Source organism: Cibotium barometz, chromosome 43 (genome assembly GCF_041138505.1).
Source record: "Cibotium barometz isolate CiBa-2024 chromosome 43, ASM4113850v1, whole genome shotgun sequence".
Classification (NCBI taxonomy): Eukaryota; Viridiplantae; Streptophyta; class Polypodiopsida; order Cyatheales; family Cibotiaceae; genus Cibotium; species Cibotium barometz.
Window position 1 is genome coordinate 36,249,518 of NC_141088.1, and position 15,680 is coordinate 36,265,197.

Here is a 15,680-nt window from a genome sequence, read left to right on the forward strand (position 1 = left end):
AATTTGCTGTGTATTTCCCTTCTGACATGCATAAAGGCCTCGCAACCAAACCCCCTGAGATGTTTGTAAGAGGGTGGCTTTCCTGACCACACCTCCTCAGGCACCTTCAAATCCAAGGCCCTGTTGGGTGACCTATTGATGAGATGTACTGCTGTCTTAACAGCTTCTGCCCAAAAACCATGGGTCAATCCTGCTTGTGAGAGCATGCTAAGAGTCCTCTCCTGAATGGTCCTATTTGCCCTTTCAGCCACGCCATTTTGTGGAGGATTGTAGGGAGCGGGCAACTCCCTCTTTATCCCCTTCTCCTCACAAAATGTAGTAAATTCCCTTGAGAGGTATTCCCCTCCATTATCAGACCTGAGGCATTTAAGCTTCTTTCTTGTCTGATTCTCAACAAGTGCCAACCAAGTCTTGAAGACTTTGAACACATCACTCTTATGCTTAATGGGATAGACCCATATCTTCCTGGATGCATCATCAATAAAAGTGACAAAATAATTGGCACCGCCCAAAGAAAGGTTGGGCATTTCACACACATCTGTATGTACCAAAGTTAGGACTTCCTGCCTAACATTTCCAACCTTTTTATGGGCTGATTGCTTATGTTTGCCATAAATACAATGATCACATGCTGAAAAATCAGAAAAATTAAGTCTCGGCAAGTAACCCAAAGAAGACAGTACTTTCATTCCTTTCTGGCTCATATGGCCCAACCGGCTATGCCACAATGAAGTGTGTGGCTGCTCGGTCACATGGATTACATTAGCATCAACACCCTCAACATACAATGGATACAAGGTGCCTGATTTGCAGCCCTTGGCCACAACCATATTTCCCTTAAGCACCTTCCACATGGAATGACCAAATTGGGTGAGATACCCTGCATCATCAAGCTGCCCAGTGGATATCAAGCTCTTCCTGAGCTGTGGCACATGTCTCACATTGTGCAAGACAAATTCAGAACCATTTGGGAATTTTAGATGCACATCCCCAATGCCAACAATGTCACAGGCAGAATCATTCCCAAGTTTCACGCATCCTCTTTTTCCTGCATCATACGAAGCAAAACCACTGCTCATGAGGAGTAACATGATAGGATGCACCTGAGTCCAATAGCCAATCGTGTGCATACGAGCCATCATTGGCCACAAGAAAAGAACTATCACCAGAGGAGGCAACAAGTATGACATCGTCATTATCTTCATCACTGCTAATCACTGCATTGAGCTCCTCAATTTTAGCCTTGCCCTTGGTGTCTTTAGCATCTCTTTTAGCATCTTTGTCCTCTTCTTTTCCTTCCTTATCCTTGCATTTGTTTTTCAGCTGAAAACAGTCCTTTTTGATATGCCCCTTTTTATGGCAATAGTGGCATTCAAGGTCCTTCCTAGGACGTGACTTACTGCGAGATTTCCCTTTATGACTTTCCCCTCTATTTTGCTGCCTACCTCTGCCCACAGCCAATGCACTTGCATTCTTATTTTCACTGCTATTCTTACGCCTTACCTCTTCCTGCAGAAGAGCGCTCTCCACATCTTGGCATGACAATCCTGTGAAGGCAGGGGCTGAATTGCTTATGGCTGTAGCAAAAGTATCCCAACTGTCAGGGAGGGTACTCAAGAGGAAAATGGCCTTCACCTCATCATCAAAATTCATTTTCTGATTTGTGAGTTGGCTGAATATAGAGTGAAACTCATTGAGGTGAAGTGAGAGGGCTGTCCCCTCTTTCATGCTTAGTTTCATGAGCCTCTTCAACCAAAACACTTTACTAGCTGCACTCTGACTCTCGAAAAGGGACTCAAGTTTTTGCCATATGCTGTAAGCGGTGGCTTCATTCTCTACATTGAAGTAGATCTTCTTAGAGATGGTCAAAAGAATGGTACTCTTGGCCTTCTCATCCATGGTTTCCCACTGAAAGTCACTCACCTACTGTTCTTGATGCTTTACCTTAGACATCTCAGACTTTTGCTTCCACGTGGAGACTTCTTAATGAGGACAGACCTAATGCTGTCAAGTATGATACTTTAGTCAAAAAGCTCTTGCAACAAGAAGCGCAGCCAGGCAAAACAGGGCCAGGCAGCGTGCAGTTGATCAAGCATTTATTGCTGCCCAGCAGCAGAGAAGAAGTGGTAAGGCAGTCCCTTCCACTGTTTCTTCTCCTATTAGTAGGTCTGCAACTTCTTCTCCTTCCACAGGTAGCAACAATAAGTCTGAGAAGGCTCTTGATAAAGGCAAGAAAAAGACCAGGTGCAACTATTGTAAGGCAAATGATCATGTCATTAAGAATTGCCCTAAGCTAAAGGCTAAAGAGGCAAAGAAGAAAGAGTCAAATGCAACCACAATAGCGGATGCTTCTACAAATGCAGATTCTGCAAATGTTGTGCAGGATACAGAATGGGCATTTAGCGTGTATTGCCAGTATGACCCATCTGTACATGATGCATGTTTGGCAGTTTCTATTGACTCTCATGTATGGTATTTTGACAATGGTGCTACAAAGCACATTACCTCGCATCGTGATATGTTCACTTCTCTTGAGGCTGTCCCTAATGGGAATACTGTCACATGTGCCAATAATGCTTCTTACCCAATGAAGGGCATTGGTAAAATTATACTTACAACTGCAAATGGCAGCGCTTTCACACTTTCAGATGCTTTGTATGTGCCAGGGATAAAGAAGAATCTATTGTCTGTCTCTGCGCTTGCTAGACTTGGACTTGTAGTCAAATTTGTGGATGACAGATGTACTGTTCATGATTGGACTTCTAGTGATACGATTATTGTATCTGGCACCTTGTTTCGTGGGCTGTATAGGCTCAATTCTTATGACAAGTGTGTGGAAGATTCAGCAAATGCAGTTTCTGATGAAAAGGCAGTTTCAGATGCAAAACTATGGCCTGCTCGTTTTGGTCATCTGAACTTTGCTAGTTTGCTGCGTTTGCAGAAATTTGATATGGTTGCTTCATTGCCCCCTCTTGAGGCACCATTGAAACATGTTTGTGAAGGCTGTATTTTGGGCAAAATGCAGCGTTCTGCGTTTCCAAAGGATGGTTTTGTGCGGGCCACTCGCAAATTGCAACTAGTACATAGTGATGTATGTGGGCCTATGCAAACTCCGTCATTTGGTAAACACTTGTACTTCGTGACTTTCATTGATGATTACACAAGGCATGCATGGGTATATCCACTGAAGGCAAAGTCCGAAGTGTTTTTGTGCTTCAAACAGTTTTTTCTTATAGTTGAAAATGTATCCAATTGTACTGTGGGCACCCTCCGTTCTGATCGAGGGGGGAGTACATGTCTAAAGAGTTTGATGCATTTCTGGCTAGTCGTGGGATAAAACACCAATGTACAGTTCCGTATACCCCTCAGCAAAATGGTGTTGCTGAGAGGAAGAACATGTCACTTATGGAGATGGCACGATGTACGGTCAAGAGCCAAGCTTTGCCACATGCGTTTTGGCTTGAGGCTGTCATGTGTGCTGCATATGTACTCAACAGGTGTCCCACTAAGGCCTTGCAGTCTATTACTCCATACGAAGCTTAGCATGGTAGGAAGCCTTCTATTGGTCACTTGCGTGTCTTTGGTTGCTTGGCCTATGCTTTAGTGCCTGTGCAACAACGCAGAAAATTGGATGATAAAGCTGTCAAATGCATTTTTGTTGGTTACAGTGCTGAAAGCAAGGGTTATAGATTGTATCATCCGCAGTCAAAGCGTATCTTGATTAGTCAAGATGTTGTTTTTGTGGAAGATGCTGTGCAGCCCTTGTTATCATGTACCAAAGAGACAGGTGTAAGCTCACGGGATGTATTTGATACGCTGTTGCCTCTCTTTACAGGTGGGAATTCAAATGTAAGTCCTAATGAGGCAAATATTCAGCCTATGCAGATTTCAAACGACATCATAGGTCAGCCTATTTCTGATGCAGATTTACAGGATGTAATGCATGAGGATAGGGCTGAAAATGAGCAGGCTAGAGGTATGCCTAAATGGCTAGTGCAAACCTTACGTGATAGTAAGATTGATGCACCTATGACTAGTCGTACTCGTTCAGGTTTTCAGCATGCCTCTTATGCATCAGATTGTTATGTTTTGGCTGTGTCTAGTATGTGTGAAGAGGAAGAACCTCTTTCATTTGATGAGGCACAAAATTCAGAAAATTGGTTGGCTGCAATGCAAAGTGAATATGATGCTATAATGAAGAATGGTACATGGTCTTTGTGTGATTTACCTATTGGTAAAAAGGCCATTGGATGTAAGTGGGTTTTTTAAGTTGAAACGAAAGCCAGATGGCAGTGTTGATCGCTATAAGGCTAGACTTGTTGTAAAGGGTTATGCTCAAGAAAAGGGCATTGATTTTGATGAGACCTTTGCTCCCACTTGTCGTATGACTACCATTCGTAGCATTTGTGCATTGGCAGCTCATAATGGTTGGAATGTACATCAGTTGGACATAAAGACTGCATTCTTGAATGGAGATTTGCATGAGGAGGTGTATGTATCGCAGCCTCGTGGTTTTGTTCAAAGAGGGCAGGAAAACAAAGTGTGCAGGTTAAAAAAGGCTTTATATGGTTTAAAGCAAGCTCCACGAGCTTGGTATGAAAAGATACATGCATATTTGACTGCACATGGTTTTCAGAATAGTCCAATAGAAAGCACTTTGTATGTTAAACGTGTGGATGATGTACATCTAATCATTGCTCTCTATGTCGATGACATGCTGCTCACAGGACCAAATGAGAGTCATATTGCTGATTTTAAGGCTGACTTGAATGCCTCTTTTGAGATGTCAGATTTGGGGCATTTGCATCATTATTTGGGGATACAATTTAAGCAGTGTGATGGAGGTATTGCTTTGTGTCAGACAAAGTATATTGAGACATTGTTGCGGAGATTTGGCCTTGAAGACTGCAAGCCTATTGCTACTCCAATGGAGACAGGTTTGAAGTTGAGTCTTCATGATGCTGGAGATCACTTTGATGTCACACTCTATTAGACAGCTGTTGGTTGCCTCATTTATGTATGCATTACGAGGCCGGACATTCAGTTTGCAGTCTCACAGGTGAGCAGGTTTATGCATAGCCCAGGGTCTCAACATTGGAAGGCAGTTAAACGCATCTTTCGCTACTTGAGTGGCACCATACATCTTGGGTTGTTTTATCCCAAGGGGGGATCGTTGTCGCCAGATTTACATGCTTTTTTGGACTCAGATTGAGCTGGTTGCTATGATACGAGTGTCCACAAGTGGTTTTTGTTTCATGCTCGGTAGCTCATGCATATCTTGGTTGAGCAAGAAGCAACCTACTGTGGCCACTTCTAGTTGTGAAGCTGAGTACAGGGCAGCTTTCACATCTACGGTTGAGTGTGTGTGGCTCAGACGGCTTATGGGCTGACTTGGGTGTTGGACAGGAGTCTGCCACCTCTATCTTCACTGACAGTCAGAGTGCATTGACAGTTGCGAGAAACCCAGTTTTTCATGCTCGCACAAAGCACATTGAGGTGCATTATCACTATGTCAGGGAGAGACTCTCAGCAGGAGAGATCAGCTTGGCCTATGTGCCAACACAGGACAACCTCGCCGATCTTTTCACAAAGGCGCTTCCTCGTGAGAAGTTCGAAGCTTTCCGCAAAGCTTTGGGCTTGCTCCCCTTTGTGGACTGATCTTCTTCGGGCATGGCACTCCCCTATACATGAGTGCCAGCTCTCGTTCACACCATCACTCCCAGGGGGAATTTGTTGCTATATATATATAGGCAGTGATGTGTGTGAACACACTTAGGACCGCCGGGGCACTTTTTCCCTCTTTAGGAGGTTTTTTCCCCCGGCTTGTATATACGCCCATCCTTCTAGGGCTAACTTATCTTTTGTACATTGACACAATCTAATACACTTTGTGTTGTGTGCATTCTTGCTTCTTCATCTCCAAGCTTTGTGTGCTTTCCTGCAACCCTAATTCCAACAGTAAGTTTACATTACTTCTTTGCTTTAGTTATGTGAGTCACTAGATTCCCCTCTTTGCTCGATGAAGGCTCCTCAGTGCTAACTTCATGCTTCTTCCTACTTTGTTGATGGCATCCTAGCTTTGTGTCTCGTCCTTTATCTTTTTGGGTGCTTCTTTCTCAACACTTGATACTTGGTCTTTGGCTTGCCTCTTGATGGACTCTTTTTCAGCTCCTTTGATTCTCCTTATGTGTCTTTGATGCATTATGTGTGGATGCCAAGCTATGTGCTATGGTCATGCACTTGTGCTTTGAGCATGCATAGGAGGATAATGTTTTGTGCAATCATGCAATGCTTTGTGAGGTGCTTGATATGCCTAAGATATATCCCTTCCCTAATGAACTTTCCCTTAATGCTCAATTCGGGTCATAATGTGAGATGATGATAATATTAGAGATGTTTTTCAGAGGAAAACTGCACGCAAGACTACTTTGACTGAATGGTTTACTTGTAATCAACAACATCCCGAAGCAAATGATACATTGTGTGTTGATTTCCCTCAACAATGGGTTTGGAACTCCGAGTTGAAGAAATGGACCAAAAGAAAGTTTGGAAACACTATAGGACGCATGTACTTTGTAGCTCCTTCACCAGGTGAGGCATACTATGTTTGCCTACTTCTTACAATATACAAAGGATCTAAGTCATTTGAAGATTTTTTTTCGCTCAATGGTTACGTCTATCCTTTCTTCAAGGAAACTTGCATTGCCAAATGGATACTCGAAGATGAGGTTCCATATATGGAGGAAGCATCATCCATGAAAAATTTTCCTACAAGTAGGATCATTCCTCTGTCTCAAAATACACTCTGTATTGTAAGGTGGTGATCCGTCTCTCACTTGCTCTATTGTTGATGAATGAAAAGGACTAGCATAAACGATAAATAAAATATAAAAAAATCATATAATAGAAAAACATAATCAAGATTACCTCGTATAATAAAACATTGAGTCGATGGTACCTGAGGAGCTCTAATATGAAACTCATAATGAATACTAACGATGACAGTGGTGGATGTAAGAAACACCCAACTATTGGGTACTGAATATCCTTTAAAAGATACAAAGAATCTCTCCATCTCTCTCCAAAATAAATAAATGTCCCTATTTATTCGGAATACTAATTCCATATATCACTAGGTCCTCATTGACAACTCTCACAATAGAGGTATCAACATCAAGCAACTATTGGGTACTAAATATCCCTTAAAAGATACAAAGAATCTCTCCATCTCTCTCCAAAATAAATAAATGTCCCTATTTATTCGGAATACTAATTCCATATATCACTAGGTCCTCATTGACAACTCTCACAATAGAGGTATCAACATCAAGCAATACCCTAAAATCAAAGTATAACAACTAAGTTATACAATTATTTATACATAAGTTCAATAAATATTTATACAATGTCTCTCTTTCCTAATAATTACACTTATATTTATCCATCCATATAGGCATCAATCATAATCTCTCCTATGTGACCTGTAGTAATAGGAGTTGACCATAGAGGTGGCTTTGTAAAAAACATCATATAGTATAAATTGTCATGTTTCATATTTTGTAATCAAGAAAAGTTATGTAATAGAGAATGACTAATCTATTATCTTTGACGAAGGCATGTCCAATGTAAAGATAACCTCAGACATATTTGTCGAAACATGAACAATAAAAATAAGTACTTTTACCATGGACAGATACATATAAAAAAGCAATCACAACAAAATTAATCAAAACGCACAATAACCTAACTTGTCACTCTGAAGTCTTCAAGATCTTCTTATAGACAATGTTTTTTGTCGTAAGCGTATAACTTTAAAGATCATCAAATGATGACTTTACATCAACATTATTCTCAAAAAACACCTTCACAACATGAGGAGACCATGGTCGTGATAACACAACGTACAATTACCCATGAGTAAACACTGGAGTCACTAAATACAACCCCAAGACATTTAGAGTTTGTCCTTGTGATTTGTTTATTGACATGCCAAATGCCCTCATAGGAAACTGTCTCCGTCTCATTGTGAATGATAGTTGGGTCTCTATGCATATAAAGGTAATCTGTGAAAGAAATACTCTTTCACCACCAACTTTAGTACTAGTGATGATTTCAATCTCCAAGACTTTAGAGTGGAAGGACTTACATATCATCTGTGTACCGTTATAGAGCCCACATCTTGGATCCAAGTTATGAAGCAAAATAACAAGAGCTTCCAACATTATAACTAAGCAATGAGGTGGATATCCACCCCGAACATTGATTGAATTCAGTTTGCTGATTAAGGTCTAAGCATTAGAAAAATTATGGCATTGCTAACTTATATGGATATATATATTGTTGACTTAGATAATTTTATGTGATGCATTTTGAGAATCTATGATATTGGTTCTTTTTTACGTCTTTGTATGTTATATTACTATGATATTTATTCTTACTGCAAATCTATGTGCGACGTGGATGTAATTTTGAGATATGTATATGTCAGGTCACTTAACATTGTGTACCATGTTTGTTTAAAACATAGCCTAAAGTCTAGAGAAACCATGCATGTGTTTTTCTCCGGTTCTTGAAGGTGGTTCTATGTTGAAGCGAATTGGGTTTTTTTTAACCCTGGCCACCGTAGCAACACGCAAGTCCATTTCTAACAATGTAAGTGACTAAAGTGCTCTAAAAAATCTTTGTCAAAATTTAAAAATATATGTTATTATCTTTATTATTTATTTTTTTAGACAATCCCCTTTCAAGGGGATGTGGCCGAACTAGAAGCTACCCCACTCACACACAACCCTCTTATGTCAAGACTCGAACCATGACTTCTTGGTTAGAGTGGATCGTGATGATGAGCTGAGCCACTCAAGCAAGTGCTTTTGCTGACCTTGTCTTCATATTTTAGGAACATAAATTATATGTTTTAGTTATAATTTATGGCTAGTGCTAAGGCCTATTGATTGGTGAAAAATAAGTTTTTCGAACACTAGCTAGCATTGTACCATGATTTTAGGCATGTACGCTTAGTACTTCAAAGTTTGCTTATGTTAGTTATTATTATTATTATTAGCATTACCAAAAAAACCCAAGGTTTTAGTGTCGGATGAATTACAATTTCTAAATTTTCATTGAAAAATTAACACTAAAACATGATTTTCACGAATTACAAATTTCAAAGGTATACAAGTTTCTGATCGAGAATCAATAAAACCAAACATTTTTCAAAGTTGATGTTAGAAGGGTATAAACATTCTTTAAATTTTATAGACATTTTGTAATCTCTTGCAATAAGGTCAAGGGGTGTGTATAGAGTCATATACATGTGTATATGACTCTATACATGTATAGAGTCATATACATGTATAGAGTCATATACATGTATATATGACTCTATATATGTATAGTCATATGTAATGTATAGTCATATGTATACATATGAGGATTATAGATGGGGCTTAGGAATTATCATAGTGCCCACATGGCCACAACGCCCTAGTAATTGAGTTTCCTCTTCCAACTTATGGTTGAATTTTTTCATGTTCCTTCTTTTCATTCCCTTCTCCAATTCTCAAAATAAATAAAAGATTTTGTGGTGAATTATTGTTCTCTCTCCTTTCATTTTGTATTTTAGGTATTCAAACATTAAAAAGTGCACCTTAATTTTTGCTCCCTTTACCATTTGTTTCCTCAAGCTAAGAAATTTACTTGTGCCCAACCCTGAAGGTAGAGAGAGAGAGAGAGAGAGAGAGAGTATTGTCAAAAATTTTAAATATTTCATGCAAATTTTTTTTGTTGTGAGAAAAAAATTATCCAACAATGGAAGTACATACATCAATGAGTTCATATAAGCTCTAGTACTAAATAACCTTTTAAGAAATGGATAGTTCCATTATAAATACCCTACCCTTTTAAGAAAATGGACAATTCCAATATTAAATACACTATCTTCAATGACATCAACGCTCTAAAAGTGATACCTAAAAGTAGCCAAGATTTGGTATTGAAAACTAAAATTGTCAAGATTGTAAATAAAATGTACAAGTCTCGACTCGAGTAATAAACAATACCAAATTTCAACAAAAATTTTCAAATATTAGCTAGGAAAAATACACTACAAATTGGGTTTCAAGCACTAATCTCCATTGGATTCACAATGACCATGTCAAGAGTGAGCCATAGCCTTTCTATTGGTGCTTCCAAAAAACAATGTATTTACACAACCCACCAAACATGCTAAGGTAATCAAAGGTCTCTCCCACAAACTAAGAATTGAAGGTAAAAGAATAAGTTCACCTAAGAACCTAACTTTCTTTCACCCCAAACACTTTAGTAAAAGAATCAACAAGGTTAAGCAAGAACAAACTTTTCTTGACATATTACAGGAGAAAACTTGTGCACTATTATTATGAACTGATGGCCTACCATCTTCAAGCCTTTCTTTAGAGATGACGTTGGGTCCTCTTGCAATGTCATAATTTTCTCATCGATAATCCCATTGCTAGCCATTGCAATAAAAACGCTATATTCACTGTATATGAAATACGATGGTTAAAGATACTTCACTTGCAAGACCAACAAAAATTCCATAACTCAAAGTGAGCAGTTGTAAGTACTTACAAGTGTTTCAAATCATTTTTTGTATCTTATAAGTGACTACTCAATTGCAAGTACTTCCAAATGCTTTAAATCAATTTTTCCCATCTTAATTCAATATATATTCCAAAGTTGTCTTCCCAACAAATCTTGATTGTGCAAGTAATTAAGCAAACTACAAATCAGAGAGTGATGCAACTAAGTCGTCATGAGCATGCAAAACCACATCTTCAACTAACAAGTACAAGGCAACACCTGACAAAAATATTACCCAATTTCTACACTTATTTTCTTTAGTATCCATAACCCTATCCCCACAATTAATCAATCATATTTGTAGCAATATTCTTTTTATCAACTATGGCCATGAATCATCACGTCAACAAGTGCAATGCATCAATCTAGTGAAATTCAAGCACATGCAATTACAACCAAACTTTGGGGTTCAAGATTTTGTAGTTTTGGTCCATTTTTCTGAGCGTGATTTTGTAGGTTCATGCAAAATCACAATAACAACAATTTTAGTTCATGGGCATGTGAGGTTCCAAAGGAGTTTATGATGCATATTGTAGGGATCATTTATGGCTCCCCAAATGGATTTAGGCAAATATGGTGTAACATGATTCTGGGGCCAAGAATCACAGACAAACGAAAATAGAAATCCATTATGATGTCCCATGACAAGCCTTTCGAGAGAACATACTCGACTTGAAACAAGGATTAGTGTTGCTCAGGGCCACAATTAGTGTTGGTAAGGCGTAGATCGCTGCCTGTAGAAGGGTGAGGGAGAGTTGTGCTTGGAAGTGGGCATGTACCATAATTCATAAAATCTGGAAGAATATATTTATTTCTATGGGTTGCATATAAAAGTTTCTCACTGCATAACCTTCTAGAGATTATACTTCTGCATGCATTGACGCTCTCTGGTCTCTACACACATGAACCATTCGTGTATATCTTCATTATCTGAAGCTGTTTCTAAAGATTTATTTTCTTTGGCAGTACTTATGACTTTGTATTTTGAAAGTGAATCATTTTTGGGACGCTCTTTGTAGGCAGACTTATTTTGCAGATGCAGACAGCAACATGCAATGCCAACACACACCTTGTAGGCAGTCTTATTTTACCCCATATGGAACAAGGATTTACAATTATATAAATAAAAAATACACTGCCTTTCTGGAAGTGGTAGCAAAATGCATGATAGTAATGCCCATACTTGAGTGTGTTTCCCTGCCAGCTTTGAAGAGGATCTCAGGAGATACATAGAAGCCCCGATACTTACTTTTATATACATACAAATAATTGCATAAATAGAGATTACTTACCGAGGAGGTGAAAAACAAAGACCACCAGGCATGGAAAGGTACCCACCAGACATTGTAACATGAGACGGACACTATCATAGAAAGATAAGTGAATACATTTAGCTCTATGCTTCTAACCAGGCAGCTTCGTTTTCAAGTGCACTGACAGCAGCCAGCACTCTTCCACATATATTGCAACCACGAATTATTCATTTCTTCTCAGTGGTCACACCCACAGCCACATTGCTTACCTATTAACCAGAAAATTGTTAGTAACAGTCTCCTCAACCAACCCAGTCATCTTATGAAAATGCAATAACATCCAAAAATGCTTTACCAGCTTGCCGCTTTCATCAAGGGTCATTGGATTCTCTACTACGACAGTCTGAGTCTGGAGTGTTGGCTGCATGATGAGCAAGAAGAAACAAGTTTTTAGGCCTCAAAACTCCTAAACCTGACCCAAGCAGCCCCAAGTTCACTGACCTTCATCAGAAATTTGTCACTTAGTTCAAGTACTTGTAAACTTGTTATACTAACAAAGCCAATTTACAAAGCTCTCCTTTACATGAGCTCTAATCACATGAAGTGAGTGTAATGCATGAGGTAAGACATCAACTTATCAACTATATCTCTCACCATTGGTCCAATCTATTGTAACTTTTTCTCTTCAACAAGAGCTTTCTAGAGAACCACTAAGTGTTGTTCAGAAACTACAAGGAAGCAAGTGAAATTTCAGCTCTTCTCCCATCTATAACAATCTAAAAGCCGAGTATCTACCATCTCAGGACAGACTATTGGTAAACAAGTGTACATCTGTAACAAAAAAATATTAAGCCGTCCAGAGAGGAAAGGAAATACATGAGAAGAGGGAGATACTCTCTCATGGCTGGCCACCTCTTGGGGGGGGGGGGGGAGACTACATCAGAGATAGAGGAGGAAATGCATATGCCAGCTAATGCTGAGAAAATCTGGATACAGTGGAAGGCTACAAGTTGCCCTGCGGCAAATGTTGTTGACAAGTTTACACAGCTACTCAGTGGAAGTCAAGGAAGCATAGTTACCGCGGAACGGCGTTCCGCCTTCCTGGAACGCCGGAACGTGTGACTTGCCGGGGAACGTGGCGGAACGGCGATCCGAACGCCGGAACGTAGGGCGGAACACCCGTTCCAGGCGTTCCGACATGTGCGCATATGCGCGGCGGCGGCGGCAGGTTTTATCCTGCGTTCGGGTTTATTTCGCTGCTGCGCCTGTTTTGTTGGCTGCGCCTGCTGCTTGAGTGCTCTCCCTACCACTCCACCCTTCCTCTTGGCTGCCCCACACTCTCCATTCCACCTACTACCCCACCCTTCCTCTTGGCTGCCCCACACTCTCCCTACCTCGTTGAGGCTTGAGCCTTGGCTGCCCCACACTCTCCCTACCTCCTCTTGGCCCCTCCTCTTGGGCCTTGGCAAGTTGGCCCCTTCTTTTGCTCGGTTGGCACTCGAGTCTTGAGCAGGTAAAATTTAAAATTTGACGCAATGAACATTGGATTTTGGAGATTCTAGTTTGCTGCGTTTTTTTCCACTTTGTGGACACTTTACTTATGTCTCATGCAAGGGCATTTTGCATGTTTTTTTAATTTTCAGCCATTTATCAATTTCAATGGCACCTCCTCGTGGTATAGATGCAGAAAACAGATCCCCTTGGTGGAATGATGTGGATCTTGTGTCCAGATATGATAGTGCAAGAGGAGGAGGGTCACGCAAGTGGAAGTGCCACTTCTGTGGATCCATTAAGACTGGAGGCACGGATCGTGTGCGAGCCCATTTGTTGGGGGTTAGAGGCAAAGGCATTTCTGTTTGCCCTACAGTGTCAGGAGCAGATATCATACGATTGCAAGCACTTGCAGATAGACTTCATGCAACAGGGAGTCGACCCTCTGTTCTTGATCCTCGAGGTACATCATCATCAGCTACACCTGCAGGCGCGGCATCTTCAGCGAGTGCATCTACCCCATTATTTGGGGCTGCTCCACAGCCATCCGCACATGGAACAAATGCGTCCCGGACCCAGGCTCCACGAGGTCCAGTGCAGGCTAGTCTTGTGGCATCATGGCACCCTGGGAGGAGGGCACAAGTAGATGCAGCAGTGGCACGGTTTTTTTATGCTGCAGATGTTCCTTTGGTAAAGGCCCGCAACCCATACTTTGCAGATATGGTGAAGGAGATTGCTTCTTTCGGACCTGGCTATGCTCCACCCTCATCCGAGGCATTGCACACTACACTTCTAGCCACAAAGAGGACGGCCATAGAGGATGCCTTGGGACCCATTCAGAATGTATGGCGTAGATGTGGCGTCACTATCATGGGTGATGGTTGGAGTGACACTAGGAGCCGCTCCATCCAGGGTATCCTTGCGTACTCCAGAGGATGTAGCTTTTTTATTAAAGCTATTGACAATTCAGAGGCGGGCAAAACTGCAGAGAGATTGGCAAATATTTGGAGTGAAGCCATTGATTACGTGGGTCCCAATAATGTCATCCAGTTTGTTTCTGATGGAGAGAACTCAAACAGGGCAGCAGGGAGAATCAATGAGGATAGGTACCCACATATTTGCTTCACTCCTTGCATGTCACATGGGCTCAACAATCTCCTCAAAGATATTGGTAAGATGCAGTGGGTGGAGCCTTTTATTGAAATGGGCAATCACGTTGTTTCATTTATCACTCGCCACCACTACATTTTGGCTGTATTTCGACAGAGATCCCCAAAGGATCTCTTAAAGTATTCCGATACACGCTTTGGATATAATTTCCTTATGCTAAAGCGTCTTTTTGAAGTGAAGACTCATTTGAGGCAGCTTGTAGTTTGTGAGGAGTGGAGTGCATGGCGAGAGCGTACCTCAGTGGGGCAGGTATTCGATGCAGGTCCATAGTTCTTGATGACACTTTTTGGGACACTGTTGAGGTATTGTTGCAGGTTGTGCGGCCAATCATTCTTATGTTGAGGCTTCTTGATGGAGATGAGCCTTGCATTGGCAAGGTGTACGAGGGGATGGACAGGATGATTGAGAGAATCCTATCTCTACAGACTTTGGATGGGAGTAGGAGACAGGAGCTATCTCGTCTTGCGAGACAGGCAGGTGGACAGAGTATCACTCTGCATTAGAGGCTGCTGCATTTGTGGTGGATCCAGAATTTCAAGGCAAAGGACAAGAGACAGATGCAGAGGTTGTGCAGGGTTGGGAGGATATCTTGAGGAAGCTTGTACCCAGTGCAGATGATAGGAGGAGGGTTCGTGAAGACCTTTCCTTCTATCGACAAAAGAGAGGCCTCTTTGCTTTGCAGGATGCACAAAATGATAGGTTCAAGATATCCAGTGCACGGTGGTGGGAGGATTATGGGACAGATACACCATTGCTGCAAAGATTGGCCATTCGAGTGCTTAGCCAGGGTGTTAGCTCCTCGCCATGTGAGCGCTTATGGAGCAGTTTTGGCAACATTGCAAGCAAGAAGAGGAACAGGCTTGGTGTCCAGAAGGCAAATGACCTTGTATTTGTTAATGCGAACTTGCGTTTGCGTAACAAGTTCAGGGCTGAGTGTACTCCAGAGCCATTTATTGGATTTTGCCTTGATCTTGATGACAATGATGGTGAGGATCAGCCAAAGGGAGAGGATGATGTGGAGCAGCATGAGGATGAGCAGATTGAGGGACAGCCTGGACAGGAGGATGAGATCCCACTTGCTGATAACTAGTCTTTGACTCACCAGTTACCTTGGCCCTTGAGGCTAGTTTTGTACTTGTCATGCGA

The 15,680-nt window shown here is 41.1% G+C and overlaps 1 protein-coding gene across 3 annotated transcripts in view; it reads right to left on the bottom strand.

Moving 5' to 3' along the window:
• Positions 1-11,717: 11,717 nt before the first annotated feature.
• The window catches only part of LSD1 (LSD1 zinc finger family protein), a 47,295-nt gene continuing 43,332 nt past the window's right edge, over positions 11,718-15,680 (bottom strand). For 2 of the 3 annotated variants that reach the window (XM_086781861.1, XM_086781859.1), the window contains 2 exons: positions 12,229-12,294; positions 11,718-12,142 (listed from right to left, as the gene is read on the bottom strand). In XM_086781861.1, coding sequence (XP_086637987.1) covers positions 12,101-12,142; positions 12,229-12,294 — 108 coding nt within the window. In that variant the 3' untranslated portion in view covers positions 11,718-12,100. The remainder of the gene's footprint in view (positions 12,143-12,228; positions 12,295-15,680) is intronic. The other variant, XM_086781860.1, reaches the window with a different exon arrangement.